Source organism: Pelecanus crispus, chromosome Z, assembly GCF_030463565.1.
Source record: "Pelecanus crispus isolate bPelCri1 chromosome Z, bPelCri1.pri, whole genome shotgun sequence".
Taxonomy (NCBI): domain Eukaryota; kingdom Metazoa; phylum Chordata; class Aves; order Pelecaniformes; family Pelecanidae; genus Pelecanus; species Pelecanus crispus.
Window position 1 is genome coordinate 42,191,918 of NC_134676.1, and position 15,753 is coordinate 42,207,670.

A 15,753-nucleotide genomic window follows, 5' to 3' on the forward strand; every position below is an offset into this window, starting at 1 on the left:
ATGGAGCGCGGGCGGCAGGTGGCCAACTTCGGGGCCGGGCCGGCGAAGCTGCCGCGCTCCGTGAGTAGGGGCCGGGGGCCATTCCCGGGGCATTGCGGAGGGCGAGGGTGGGTGCCGGTGCCGGTGTCCTCGACCTCCGGGCGCTGCGGGGGGGGGCCGCGCTGAGGGGTCCCGCTGAGGGGTCCCTGCCCGAGGCGGTGGGGCAGCGGCGGCGTCTGCACCCCGGCCCGCCTCCCCGGGGGTTCCGCGGCTGCCGGCGGCACAGCGAGGGCCGGGGAAGCTCGACTCAATAGGCATAAAAAGAATTACCTGCGGAGCGATGAAGCCTTATTTCTTCTCGCTCTCTCCACCCAATTAAATGCCCTGGTAAATTCGTTGTTTGGGGTTTTTTTTTTTTTTTTTGGGAAACGCACACTCGTGTGGTTTTAGGATTGCTCTCCCAGGGTTTTTTCCTGAATCTGATCATATGGCCCTTCATCAAGGGCTGTATCAGTTTTGGTATAGAAGGCAAGTCCTCAGGTGCACAAGGGTAGCTATGTTGAGTATGTTATTTGTCAGTTGAAAAATAACATGGTAATTCCCTGAGAAGTGCTTATTTAAAAAATGATAATGAGCGTAGCGTAGACTCAACCCTCTGGAAAGTTGCATCAGCAGCCATGGATTATCCAGTTACATATGGAGAGGGGGTGGTTTCTGCCAAATTGTATGCATCTGACCTTCAACCTAAGAGTTGCGTATTGTGGAAATTTTTTGTTCTTTTCTTAGTTTCCTTCATAGTTTTCTTCAGTATTTTATGTGCTATTTCTTCAACAATTTTCTTTAGGTAAACAAATCTGCTGTACAGCAGCTTGGGTTTTTTTTTCCTTCTCTCTTCTTATGCAAATGTCCTTTGTAGATTATGTACAGAGAAATTTATTGTTCTGTCTTGAACCTTTGTCTTCGAAAGGGGCTCTTACTAGAACTGCTGCAGTATCCAACTCTCCAACAGAGAATACTGAAAACTGGGTTTAGGGTTGAGGAGAGCAGAGCTGAACTCCATATTGTTAATCTGTTTTCCCTTCTTGAAAATGCAATACTCTTAAATGGACCACTGTATCACCTCGACTGTTTCACTTTGATTGTGAGCTGATGCTGCGTATGAAGTGCTTGGACTCACTGAAGCAAGAAGGTGGACAGAGCTCTTTGTGGCTATTATAAGGCATATCATAAATGTCTGCTGTAAGGCATGTGCAGATTGTCAGGTGAAGAACGTCACTGACAGAATTGGATTTTATCAAGCAGTTTAACAAGCGCTTTCTAATAGTCTGTGTGTTCCTTTTGACTTTTTCCCCCCCCTCCTCTGGCATGAATAAGTTTGCATGTGAAACATGGTGGTTAAAACTTCACAATCTCTAACATCAGAAGCAGCACAGTTGTGCTGCTCTTGATGACCAGCTGTTACAGTTGACAGGCCATGCAGATACCCTCTCAGCAAGGTAGGTTTCTTGTTCCTGCAACTGTCCAGAGCTTGTGGTTTCTTGGCAGATCCTGGGGCACATGCATACAGCATTTGTTTTGGTGGCTTTTCTCCTGGGGGTCCCTCTCCTCCTGCTTCCTTTAGGAGGGACTAAGAATGTTCTGGCTCTCACACAGGAATCTCCCAAAATTGGAAGCTGCAGATCCAATGGTTACAACCTAATTCCACTTTGTTGATATGCAAGAGCTGTGGGAGAAGAAAGAAAAATGGAAGGTTGAAGCAGCAGATTAGCTGACTAGGGCTCCTAGGAGTGATGTGTATTTTTTGGTTGTCTCAAAATTACTTCACTTATTTCTTAACTTTCAATAACATATAGAAGGCTCATCTTCACAAAGCACAGGACTTAATTCTGTGAAACCAGGCCTTGTCCTGTTGGGTCAGCTTGAGGTATCCAATTCCCCAAGATGATTTTTTTTTTCTTCATGTTTTCCTCAATACCTTGGTTGTCCTAGTTGCACAAGTCAAGTGAAAGAACACGGGGTGGAGGGATGGGGGTGGGGATTTAAGATGGTTGATTAGAAAGGGTACACATGCAAACATTAAGCATTCGGTAAAAGGATGGGAGTTCTATCCAACTCCTAGAAATCATTCTGAAATCTGGAAATGTAACTGTTGAAATAATAACTTAAAACATGGTCTCTACAACAAGCATATGACTTAATTATGCTATCTTATGAAAAACCTTCAGCTACTAGATACAATGAAATACATTGGTGACTATGCTTCTGCTAATCTCACTTGACAAGTGTCAGGTTATTGCAATATGGAACAGCTGCCATATGCATGGTGCATCAGTGACTCCAGATAGTGGAAAATTCCCATAATTTATTTGTGGATTTTTTCTTTTGTTAGGTGTTATTAGAAGCACAGAAAGAATTGGTGGACTACAAAGGACTCGGTATAAGTGTTCTTGGTAAGACTTCAAAAATTCTGTATTTTTCAGAATGTAGATGTTTAACCGAATTGGTTAATAAGAGTTTTTGATCTTGGTATTTTGTCTCCTTTTCTTTTCTAATACTTTATTCTGGTAACATGTATGTCCAGAGAATACCTTTTCATACTGCTTTTCTACTATTTGTCAGGAGACCATAAAATGATACATAGCCAGATGTTTAGTGATCCAAAAAAAAGGACCAGAGACAAAGAAGATAACTAAGCATATGTAAAACATTAGTACTTTTTGATATTTGGGCAGGGGTGTGTGTATATATGTGTATATAGGCAATATATATAACACCAGATTTTTATATATGTAACTATACAATACTATGTATGTACACACAACTATCCACAGATAATCACATACTATACATGTGTGTGCATATATATGTATATAAGATACTATATATGGTATCTATATACTATGTGGCAAAATGCTTCAGATGTATTTGATGTATAGCATCCTTCCCATTAGGAAGGCCATGCTGTCCTGTCATAAGGAGGAGGTGTCTTCTGTGCCATATGGGTAGCTGACTGGCTTTTCAGCCCTTGTTGCATAAAAAATTTTATGCAAGAAGATGGTCAGCATTTTACTGGTCCTGTGAAACTGTTTGGTTGCTAAAAGTTGAATGTGTAGCAGTCTCTGCAGGATTTGTTTCATGTTTAAATTGTACACTTTTACAGATGGGAGAAAGAATATGGATTTAATAAAAGGAATTAGTATTGAGTGTCCTTAACATTTAATTAGGATTACTGCATGAAGAAGCCTTGTTAAAAATAAAAGAACAAAACAAGCACCTGTACCTTACTCTATACTTGATACAGCTTTAGTAGCAGAGAACATTCTTAGAGTGAGGAAAACTTACACCTTTCTAGGGAGTATTTTTTCATGCAGATGTGGTTGTTCTGGGAGTGGTAAGGTCATGCGGATGCCAAATGTGAATGGACTGGATTTGCCTGGATCTGGACAAGACTTGAGGTATAAGGCCTGTGTGGGTATTTAGGAAGGCTCAGCAAAAAAAAAATAGGAGTTGGAACTGGGAATGGGAGCCTTCAGGCATTTTGGGTCTGTAGTGTAAAAGGCTTAAAGCTTAACACAATTTTTAAATCATGTTCATGTATTACTGCCTTGTTTCATGTTATTTCTTTCCTTTCTACCAAAGAAATGAGCCATCGGACCTCAGATTTCTCAAAAATTTTAAATACAGCTGAAAGTCTCATGCGTGAATTGCTGTAAGTGAATTATTTCCTGCTTAGTTTTGCTTTATGCTTGTGCTAGTTGCACCAATAATGACTAATGTGGAGACCTTTCCTTGAAAGCACCTGTTTATGTGGTGGGTTTTTTTCTTCTTTGTTTACATACTGTGTCAGATAGGGTAATAGCCATGGAGAAGACATTGGTCTTCTGATTGTCTGATGCTGATTTATCTGAATGTGACAAAGGGCTTTTATTAGGTTAAGATGCTTTTATGTGTCTACTATACACTGACTAGTTGACTTTCTTCTGAAATTTTAATTTTTGTCACCTTCATAGAATTCATGAAAGTCAGCAACTTTCTTCAAGAAATAAGTGGAAACAATAGAAATCAGTGCTCTAGTGGTATAGAGGTGATAAGTACATTACTCATCAGTCTGATTTTACTAACATAAGTTCTATGGATGTGTTTTAGAATCACAGATCAGGAGCTATTTTCCTATTGCAGTGTGACATGTTTTTAGAAGCTTGAAATAAATATATTGTATATTAGAATTAATGTTCTCACAGTAGTTAATGATGCTCATTTCATGTAAAAGCTTGACTCAGTCACAGCCAGAATTATTGACTGAGGTCTTTTAATGAATAATTTAAACAAGTAATTTTTGTGACTGTATGAACAACTCCTTATGGCATTTGTTCTGCAAGTACAATTTACTGTACTGTTGCACTTGCAAATTGAAGGGTCTCAAAGCTGAATTCTACTGTGAGCACTTCGGTGAAGTTCTTAGCCTGACAGAAAAGCCATGAAGCTAGCAATAGACAAAACTACAAGTGAGCATTAATTCTGCTAGAATAGCTTTCAAGTTTGTGTGTACTGTGATAGTAGAGCTACTCAGGAGTGAATTTGTTTAATGCTGTCCAAGGGGGGAAAAAAAAGCTTGTTTTCAGCAAACTTTCATCAGTAAAATGTATAGCATTACTCTTAATACTTAAGTTGTTATTCAAGACTAGTGCTGAGGTAAGTTAATGGGATTCGGTCTAACCTCTTGGCAAAGAGTCTTCTAAAATGACAGTGTTCTTCCTCAGTTGCTGTTAAATGCGTATCAAGTAGTATGCATCCTGTGTCTTCTGGGAATAATATAAATGGTTATTTCTTGCATGCAGAAATATACCAGAAAACTACAAAGTTATTTTCCTCCAAGGAGGTGGATCTGGTCAGTTCAGTGCAGTCCCACTTAATCTGATTGGCTTAAAGGAGGGAAGACATGCGGATTATGTGGTTACTGGAGCTTGGTCAGCAAAAGCAGCTAAAGAAGCAGAGAAGTATGCCAAAGTGAATATCGTTCATCCAAAACTAGGAACCTATACAAGTAAGTTGATGATTACATCCACCCATGTGAATGCTTGGCGTTTTGAATCACTCTAAAAATTGATCCAACTCAGCTGTTGGGTTATTGAATGTTTAACTAGTTAGAGTTGACTGCTCAGCACTCAAAAGATTGCCTGCCACATCTCTCCATGTTCATCACTGGGAGATCTGTTAGATGGCTTAACAGTCTCTGCCGGAAAAGAATTGTGAAACTAGGCTGAGCAGATCCCAGAAAATAAGTGGCAAGAAGCAAATGTGTATCGGTAGGGAAATGGTGTGGGCTGATATTTTTTTTTTCCTGTTTAACTGAGTTCTTAAGTTGTTTGCAGGGATGCTGCAAGGTATTCCAGTTTCAGGTACACTCAATAATGAGATTGCTCTGAAATTTAGAAGCATGTCTGGGATCTTAACCTTGTTGGCCCAGGAGATGGGAGACCTGCACTCTGTTACCTTCTTTCAGGCATTCCCAAATACTTATCTTCCCCACCCATGCGTCATAACAGGCAGTTGGCTCTGGAATAGAAAAGCATTTTCAATTCCTCCTCTTGAAACTTGTTACTGGACATGACATAATCTGAATGACCATGGTGTAGAAGGAAGAAAAAGGTTAACTGTAACTGAGGCACTGGGAATTTTTATGAGAGTCTGTTTCAAGAACACTTTGTGTATAATTTGTCACTAGATATATATAAAAATAATTCTTGGAGCAGCGACATCTGAGTGCTGGCTTCTACTCCTGCTAGTCATGCTTACTTTTCTTCCCTCTGGTTCAGATTATAGCATTTGAACTGGGAAAAGTGGCAACAGGAAAGACAAAAAATATCCCCCTATGAGTTTAATGTATTAACTGGTGATTAGGGCACTAACTTTAAAGATAATTTTATATCCTCTGAGGCACAGCAAGGAATTGAACCTACAACTTCCCAGTCTAGGGGAATGTATTCGCCATTTGGCAGCTGTAGATAAGGGGGGAGGCAGAAAATAGTGGTGGAGGCAATAGCAGAGCTTCTTCCCCCTCATGTTTCAGAAGAGAGCAGAAAGGAAGAGCAACCATTTGTTCTGTGCGAAACCTGTTCTGTGCTGTCAGGGCATGCCTGTATATTGCCTGTTGACAGAGGAAATATTAGTTTTGTAAATCAGTTGCAAAGCTTAAATGGGAGGTAGGTAGGTAACCTTGCATTCAGTGTGGACAAGACTGAAACGCTTCTGGGGAGGCACAGAAACACAGCTTTAGAGAACTTTGCCAGTGAGAATTTGGATGCTTCAGGTGGTTCCAAAGGCATCAGGATTCTTGGACCCAGTGCCTGAATCCCTCCGAAATGCTGTTTTGGACCCCTAAGGCAGTAGTTTGTAGTCTGGGATTGCCAACCTGATGAAAATCCCTTGAGGAGTAAGGGCCGAAAACCAGAAGGGTGTTTGCCAGCTTAATGGTGGTTCACCACTTGATTTTGGGAATGCACTGGTATATTTCCTTTGCAGATAATTATCTTGTTACCAGGAAGATATAATTTAATATTTTATACTGCAAAATTGTTCTGGATTTGCACTGAAGTCCTGTGTTCAAGTAAAATTGCATGCCAGGAAAATTACTTGTCTCCGGTGACCTTTGGGTTTTTTTCTGTCTCAGACATTCCTGACCCAAGCACGTGGAATCTTAATCCAGATGCATCTTATGTCTATTACTGTGCTAATGAGACTGTTCATGGTGTGGAGTTTGACTTTGTACCTGATGTCAAAGGAGCAGTCTTGGTTTGTGATATGTCATCAAACTTCCTGTCCAGACCTGTGGATGTTTCCAAGGTATAGTATTTGACACAGTGGCTGCACAAAGCATTTTCAAACTTGAATGCATATAGTTAGGCACTTTGAAATGTCTGGATGGCCAGAGATGCTGAGCAGTGAAATTAGGATACTGTATTTTGTTAATTGGGTATCCGATGGTAGATAAGAATGTTGAAATTCAAAGTTTGAGATTTCAATGTCTATCTGTTGTCCTTTTTTTCAGTAAAAACATATTGAACTATGTTGGAATTGTTCATGTTAATAGCTGTCCAAGATTATTTGTTTACTGTGTGGTCTTCACTGATGCTGTAGCTGAAAAAGATATCTTCTGAATCAATTTAGTCTGTAGATAGTGTACATGGCTATAGCAGGGTACTGCGTTTGATCCTGCCTCTTACATGGAAAATCTGGAACCCCATTTAGGCTGCTAAAGCTTCCTGAGCCTCAACTACTGTGTCTGATTCATAGATACTACAGAGGCAGAACATAGTACTGGCTTATGTTTGTAAAGTGTGTTATGAGTGGGAAGCGTTACTGACTACTGAAGTAGTGTGTTTGACTTTTCTTACCTGTGTGTAGCAAAAAGAAGGGGCAATTGTTAGTACATTCATCCTGGCCTTTCCTGATCTGCCTCTTTGAACAGGTGGATTATATGATGCCTGTTCTGAAATGCCAGATTGGCTGGAAATACTGTGATCTATGTATGAATTTATTTTTAGTAAATTTGCTTGGAGTAGTGTGAAATGGGGACAGGCTGCCTTGAGAAATATTTGTGGCTACTAAATAAATATTTAGCAAATCGTTGGGAAATTCGTTGTGATGATCTTCCTCAGCTGAATTGAAGATACATGGTTCTGATATGTCTATATGTGGGATAAAAACTGTAGCTGTAAGTACACTTCAAAATCAGACCTTCTCTTAACTCTTCTTTGACCTGCAAGTTGCTTGTTTTCAACATGTTCTCAAAGCTGTTCATCTGAGTTGTATGCCTGTTGCATAATGATATTAGCGTATTACTCTGTTATAAGATCTAGTGAATGCGTGTAGCAAGTCCTTTTCTTCTTTCTGTTTAAAGTTTGGTGTGATTTTTGCTGGTGCTCAGAAGAACATTGGCTGTGCTGGAGTTACTGTTGTAATAGTACGTGAGGACTTGTTGGGATTTGCACTGAAAGAATGCCCCATAGTACTGGATTACAAAACACAAGCAATGAATGGCTCTTTGTATAACACTCCACCATGCTACAGGTAACTTACCCTGCTATTTAATATCTCTTATTCAGAAAGCTACTGCACTGCCATCTGCTGCTCTTATCGGGAGTTTCAGAAGTTGAGCATTTGCCTTCAAGTCACTGATATGTTGAAGTGTTTGCATGATTCCTGTGAAAACATGGGAAGTGTCCAGCCATGTGACTGTAGTAGGCTCTAATGTTGCCTAGTGGGACTCAACCATGAAGGACATAGTATTTTTAGAAGTAAATGTTGTATGTCATAATTCCATCGTAGAAGTTTCAGGATCCAGTTCTGACTTAAATGAACACAACTCTAGTCAATTCAGTGGTGATGCTTCTATCATTGCAAGTAGGTAATTTGGCACTTAGTCTTCCTTCTTGAACACTCAGTACAAATTTGATTTAATTTCGTCCTGAGGTTGTTCTCAGCATTTGAACCTCCAGATCCCGATCCCTGTAAAATATTTTTTTAAGACAACGTTTTAGTCATTGCTTTGCTTTATTCTGTAGTGCAACTTTCTGTGTTTCTTTAAGTACTGCTTCAGTGTTTGACTTGACATCCAAAAATAAAATTGTTCTAGGTTCATAATCATTGCTAGCAATCAAGACCATAAAATTGGCATGTACTACAGCTTGCTCTTTTAAAATTACTATATCCTAGCTTCTAATAGCTAGTGAAATGGTGCTTTCCTACTGGAATATTTAGGTGTTGAGCCAGTAGTATCTACCCATTCTTAATCTGGAGCATTTTTGTACCAATGTCCACTAAAATGAATATTTTAAAAAAGAAAATCTTCAAACCAGGTATCTTTTTTTTCCCCTGAAGTTTTTTAAATTACTTTGAAAATAATGATTTCTGCTTTTAAAGATAAGATTTTCTCTTGATTCAGATAATATGATAATGCAATCTTATATTGTTGATGTTTAATCTCAGCTCTTACAGCTTTTTTGTACATGCCGGAATTTGCAAACTTGAGTTGCCTAATGATGTCCAGCAGATACCAAATGCACTGTATAGGCATAAAGTATAGTGATTCCTGTGTAGAAAGCCTGCCTTAATGCCATCACTTAATTACAACTAATATCAGTTAAAACTCTTACTGAATTTATCTCTGAATCTGCTGATTCTCACTATGGGGTGTACTATTGCAATGACATAGAAGCAGTTAATTTATTGAAAGAACAGTAAATCCTGTGAGCATATGGCATATGTTTATTCCAGACTTTACAATGTGCAACTAGTTTTCCCTAGGAGTATGCATACTGTAGAGTATGTAGTGCTGTAATGATGTGCTCTTGCCGTCAGCCTGTCTGCCCTACTGGGTGAGTACACCCAATATCCTTAGGGCTAGTGTCTAAGACAACATTTAACCATACAATGTTTCCAGATTTTTGTCTTCTTTCTGAATGTAGCTTTCTAATATGGGCAGTATGAGTGTCTCTTCCTCCTCCCCTGCCCCGCAGTAATTGATAAAGCCTGTATTTCATGACTGATTATTTTCCTGACTGCCAAGTCAGACATACTGTTTTGGACACTGTGTGCTTGCACATGCCAGGTTTTAAATCCAGCCATTCCTGTTTTCAAAGTACAAAGTAATTTCCATTTGAAAAACCAAAGTTCTACTTAATCTCAGCATTGATCACAGTGTTGCTCCTCTGGTTTGAAATGCAAAACAAATTAAACTCTGCAGCTTTATTTTAGCTATTGCAAAGAACTTCTGAAAAGTGCTGCTTTAGCTGTAACTCAGTACCTGTCAGTAACATTAACAGGGTAGTGGGAGATTAAGAGAGCAGAAAATAGAGTTGAACTAACAGTCTTTCTCCTTTCTGATCACTATCTTGCCAGATTTCACTTCATGCTACAGACCCACATTGGACTACAGTCCAGAATCCAGAATATAACACAGGCTGAAATGTTGGCAGGGTGCATATCTGTTTGGCTTGGCTCTAAATGCCTGTTCCAGTTTTTGTAAGGAACTGGCAAAGCTTCTTAGTTCTCTTTTTCTCTACTCTTCTTCCTTGCACTCTCTAATGGTTTGCTGGCAAATAGGCAGGAAATATTAACTGAATCTGCAAAAGCTACTTCAGCAGGATGTTAAATTAAATTAAGATGATGCTAATGGCTTTAACCTCTTGGTGCTACAGAGCTTGGCTTTTTGACCTTAATCTGCTTTGCTTGAATTAACAATGAATTTGCTATAAAAATCTCATTTCCAAGCTCCAAGGGTTTATTTTGCATTTACAATTGCTCCAGAAACATTATTTTGACTGACATGAAAGAAGGAGAAAAAATTTCAGCTGGATGGGTTTTGTGGATGACTCTAAGGCTGACTTCTTTAAACCTTACTTATCCAAGAACCTTCACTCAGGGAAGTGAGGGCAAGAGGTGAATGTGGCCCTGTATATTTGGCAAGGGCCTAGGCTATACTTAAATCCTTTACACTGGGGTAGTTGAAAGCATGCTGTCACGAATGTAGCAAGATTGTGCTCTCAAAGCTGTAAGGTGCTTTGTATAAAAGGCAATCTGTAACCTCAGTTATTCTGCAGTCTTTCTGCAGCGTTCAAAGATTTGACACTGGTATCCCTTGAGAAATTAAAAGTAGCAAAGTTTAAAACATCCTCCTGCTAGATTTGTGGTAGGAAAACTTCTAGGGTAATGTTCTCTGAGCACTCCCTTGGAATCTGTAATGAGGGGATTAATAAAAGCAAAACTTGTTGGAAATATGCCATAAAAACTTGTGAACAGTTTATTATGTAAAGTGTTGTAGTCGTGGGAAATGTCTGAACTTGAACAAGCTGTGTTTTGTAGCAGAAGCACAAAGGCAAAAGGCCTGGGGGATTTTTTATGTTGCACTTAGTAACTAGCATTGAAGTACTTGGTCCCAAGCCACGTGATGCCAGTAGGCTTCCAGATCTCTACTTACACTTAATTATTTGTTACCATTCAACTTGTAATACACCATTATTTGTTTCGCCAAACTTCACTGTTCATGTGGGGAAAAAGGTCTTTTTAGAGAGAAATTTGATTATAGTTTTTATTTAACATTTGTGAAAATAGGATTAGATTTCTGCCATTATTAATGTACATACATTTGAGATTCACCCCTGCATCTTTGCTAGAGCAGCTGCACAGGGTAGATGCTACAGACTTTTGCGCTAACTGGCACTTTCTAGGACTGGACAGGCAGTGGTGTGGTCAATGAACTGGCAGTATGTGCAGCATGTCCGGGGGTATCCTTGGGAGCCCTGCAGGGCTGCAGGAAACCTGCAGGACTTCTCCTTCTGTGATACAAAGGATTAAGTTTGGTCCAGCAGATTTGTGTAGCATTTGAATTTCAGGATACTTCTTCCATGTCCAAAAAACACTGCCTGCTTAGAATTGTCATAATCTGTAAAATAGTCCAGATTCTGAGTTGTTAATCTTAAGTACCCTAAAACCAAACATAACATTTTGTTGCTGAAACATTTTGTGAACTATTAAACAGGACTTATTTTTTCTGTTTCTTTTAAATAATCTGACTGAAAAATGTGCTTTTCTCTTGCAGTATTTATATCATGGGATTGGTACTGGAATGGATAAAGAATAATGGCGGAGCTGCAGCTATGGATAAACTTAGCTTAATCAAATCACGAATGATTTATGATATTATAGACAAATCTAATGGATTCTATGTGTAAGTTGCTATCCTTTTCCGCTTTGGTTTCAATATTTGTTGCAGAGCCAAACATAGTTATAACTTTTAAGAGTCTGATTGCAGAATACTTTTAAAGTTACCTTTTCCATATATAGAAATTTTGAGGAATCCTACAGGAATTACTTGTGCAAACTATTCACTTGATAACTATCCAAGGATGATCCTCATTCCAGTAGGAAGTTATTTCAGGTTATCCTGTATAGATTGGTTGTGAAGCGTATTAATAACATATGTGCTAAACTTAATAAAATGGAGGACCCTAGGACAAGAGTATACAAAAAACATATACAGGTTCTGGTTTGTGTGCTTACTGAATCTCTTGGGGAAATACAGGCCAAAACAAAGTGGCTTGTAAGAAGTTGTAGAGGCCACTTTTGCATCATATTCTTCCTACCATCTCTTTCAGTAGTCAAAGATTCTGCTTTTTGTCTGTCAAGCAGAGCATTTTTATTAGCTAATTGTGCAAAGTTCTGAAACACTTTCTGAAATAGAAAGAGGAAGATTAGACCTAGATGTAGTCAAAATGTAATAAATTTTCTGTATGTACAGTTTATTTTCTTCAGTAATTTTTGATGGTTTTCCAAAGCAGATTTAACCTTCTGATTTTTACATATTGTTGCAAGGTATTTTTGAGCTCACAGGACCCAAAATATGTAGAGTTAAAAGCTGATGTGATTTGGAATAATTCTAATACTTGCCAAGCTCAAACTAGTAATTGACTATGAAACTGCAAAATATTTTCCTTTACTTTCAGTATAAAATCAACAGTTTTGGGACCTAATTAACTTTCAAGTCAAAGTTAAGATAGGGCAAATTAAATTTGGATTTTAAATTAAAGCTGTCTGCAACCTTAATTGGCAGGGATGTAGTTTCATCATAATATTTAATACATTCTGCTTATCCATTTAGTTAATGAGAACAGCTTTGCCTTTAGCATTGTCATGATCAGGATTGTGATCTTACTTTACTGAAATCCTGAAGGTTTTTAATAAATTTCAGTAAGCAAATGAAGCCCTGAAAAAACATTTTGTGACAAATAGAAATCTGTTTCTGGCAAGCTGGTCTGTAAGGCTGTGAGTGGGAAATGCAATGTAGATGGGATGGTAAATGCTCAACTGGGAAGGCAAAGCAAGCTTTACTAACTGAGCTGTATGCGTCTTACTAAGCAATACACTTAAGACTGTGGATTTTTTACTATATCTATGACCAAAAGGAAGACTTATCTGAAGCTGCCTTCCTAGCTTAAATGCGCCACCTAATCTGTGGCATGCTTCACTGGGTAAGCAGTGTGACAAGCCATTTAGTGAATGGAGACTTTCTTCACAAAGTGCTGTGTGCCATTTGCAGTTTGCTTTCCAAAGTCTGTGCACTGAGTTACATTGGATTGCCTAATAGCAACTGGATCTTCTAAAAACTATAGTGTAGCTACAGTTATTATTATATATTACATATTTATATAATATATTTATATGATACATTATTATACAGGGGAATGCTTACAAGTATAAGCCTTTTTGAAGACTATTTTCCTGGTCAAATCTGAAGTAGAACACTTGCATAGGCAGATATTATGATTGATCTTTTTCCTCTTCATAATGGAGACATCTGTACGAAGGAGCAGGGGAGGAACTAAAGAATGATACCCATTCTTTGTCAAATAGAATAATAATAGGTATGAAATTTACATGCAGTTTATGAGAAAACCTATTCCTAGTGAATCTCTGCAAGAATCTACATCACAGCCTTAGGAAAGAATAAATCTGGAGGCTTCGTATGTCCTTTGTAACTAGAAGCACTAAAGAAAAATATTTAAATCTTTTTTCCCCTGTTCTTACCTTCACAGAATAATTGAAGAGAAATTTTGCTTTAAATGTATCATGAATTTTCTACTTTAGATTGAAGGTAATCTTAAGAGATTAGAGCTGTGATGCACTTCATACATGTTGTGGCCATGTATGCAATGCAAGATTTGTTCTAGAGAGATCTTTTTCCTTGAGATGTTCATGATTCTGAATAATACCAATGTAGAAGGTGGACTGAAACCACTAATGAAAGTCTCTAAAGTCCATGAAAATTGCCTTAAACTGTGTTCTTATACTTCCTTTAGCTCTGTTTAGCTGAGTCAAACTCAATTCTGGTAGCACTTGTGATTAGCTGAGTGAAAATGAGTATGTCAGTCTTTGAAGATAAAGAGAAGAAACTGCTTGAGCCTTAGTCGAAGTTCACTGTAACTAACCTCACTTACCCTGGGGAATGTAACTGAGACTGTTGTGGGTGGTGTGGTGGGTTTTATTATGTTTTTTTAAATTAGACCTGTTTACAAGCCTCCTGTGCATTCCTCTCAGGCAATTTTGAGTATGTCAGGAAGGGTTAATAAGCCTTCCATTTACTGTTACTGTTGTTATAGTTGATTAAAAAAAGGAACGTTGCTTTCTTTCACAGGAAGTGATGATCTTTTCAGTTATGGAGGAATGACTTTGGTGATAAACAGATGCAATTATTCACTTTCTGAAATTGTATATAGCTGAAAATGTAAACCTAGCGTAAAATGGGTTAATCATTACATTCTGCAACTTTTCTAGATGTCCAGTGGAGAAGAAGAACCGAAGCAGAATGAATGTCCCTTTCCGTATTGGCAGTATCAAGGGTGATGAAGCACTTGAAAAGAAATTTCTGGAGAAAGCTGTGGAACTTAACATGATATCTCTGAAAGGGCATCGGTAAGTATTAGTCAGATGAATCCCTTTCCTATGCAGAATAAACTGTTACTACAGTGACAGAGCAGCAGCAGGCATTGTGCATTCACTTGCCAGCCTTTCTCACTCACAAGCTGTTCCTCATATTGGTTTGGCATCACTTGAGAATAGCAGCCTAGAGAAGCTAATCACAGACTGCTGGTGGCTCAACTACTACTTAGGTGTGGTGGGGCTCAGATAACTTTCTCCTTAATTCTGCTTTCGTCTCCAATTTGAAGAATCTGGCTCTGTGCAAATGCCAAAGAATGTGACTCTTGAGGTCAGATTCTGTCCTTGTATAAAGCGTTTCATTACATAGCTTGTCTGCCTGGTTGCAAGAGTTCCTTCCCCTGTTTGGTGGTGTTTGTGGGATTAAAAAAGATAGCCTTTTTGATGTTACAAGGCTACAGCATTGGAGCTGTAACTAACTAATAAATACTGAGTTTCTCTAGATTGCAGGCTTGCCTTGAGGAATTAAATGTTGCTTCTCATTCATACAAAATGTGAATTTTATCCCTTTGGAGTAGAGGTAGGTTTAAATATCTGTGGATGTTAATGTATTTTTTAGAATTTACAAAACCTTTCTATTTTTCTCCTCTCCTCTTTTCAATTCAGATCTGTGGGAGGAATCCGTGCCTCTCTATATAATGCGGTGACAGTAGAAGATGTTCAGAAGCTTGCAACATTCATGAGAAGCTTCATGCAGACGCATCAGTCATAAATGCCCATGGGCTAGAGCCATGCCACACATTTATGAAATAAAAGCTAAAGCTGACAGTTACTGTGATACTGTACAGCTGTAGCACACAAGTTATATTTTCTTTTAGTTCTTGTAGCTATTTTAGTTAAGTGTATGGGATTGAGGCCCAATCTTGCAATGACTTGGCAGCCTTGGCTTCACTGAAGGTGAGGATCCCCAGACTGATCAAGATTGGTTCCAGAATTTGCAAAACAGTATTCATAATGTCTAGTTAAAACATGAGTAGTATTGTAAGATGCTATGGATCTGAGTCCATTTCTTGCTTCTAGTCACAAATGACTTCTTCAGCAATGCCTTGTTTTCAGTAAACTTCAGAAGCAAAATTTGTCATAGCTTTCTGTAATGCTTTACAAATACTCTGTGACTGCACAGTGAAGCTAGAACTAACATTAAGTGTTCTCTAAGGATACCTAGTTGGTTTATCAGATATATTCCGACTGTATGTAGGAGTTAATATCTGTGTTCCTAACTTAAGGACCTTGCCTTCAGACTTCTGCTCCCATGCTTGAAGTACAATCATAACAGTTCTG

The 15,753-nt window shown here is 38.6% G+C and overlaps 1 protein-coding gene across 1 annotated transcript; it reads left to right on the forward strand.

Moving 5' to 3' along the window:
- On the forward strand, positions 1-15,184 carry PSAT1 (phosphoserine aminotransferase 1). Its single transcript, XM_075726795.1, has 9 exons — positions 1-60; positions 2,369-2,429; positions 3,619-3,688; positions 4,818-5,023; positions 6,650-6,822; positions 7,880-8,049; positions 11,579-11,707; positions 14,311-14,448; positions 15,079-15,184. The coding sequence occupies exons 1-9, from the start codon at positions 1-3 to the stop codon at positions 15,182-15,184; spliced, it is 1,113 nt and encodes a 370-aa protein (XP_075582910.1).
- The last annotated feature ends 569 nt before the right edge of the window (positions 15,185-15,753 follow it).

What these genes read in the sequence shown, in the direction of transcription:
- PSAT1 (XM_075726795.1), top strand. Translation starts at nt 1, where the DNA reads ATGGAGCGCGGGCGGCAGGTGGCCAACTTCGGGGCCGGGCCGGCGAAG. An exon ending in AAAACTAGGAACCTATACAA is followed by an intron (nt 5,024 to 6,649) that starts GTAAGTTGATGA and finishes TTTCTGTCTCAG; the next exon opens with ACATTCCTGACCCAAGCACG. An exon ending in AACACTCCACCATGCTACAG is followed by an intron (nt 8,050 to 11,578) that starts GTAACTTACCCT and finishes TTTCTCTTGCAG; the next exon opens with TATTTATATCATGGGATTGG.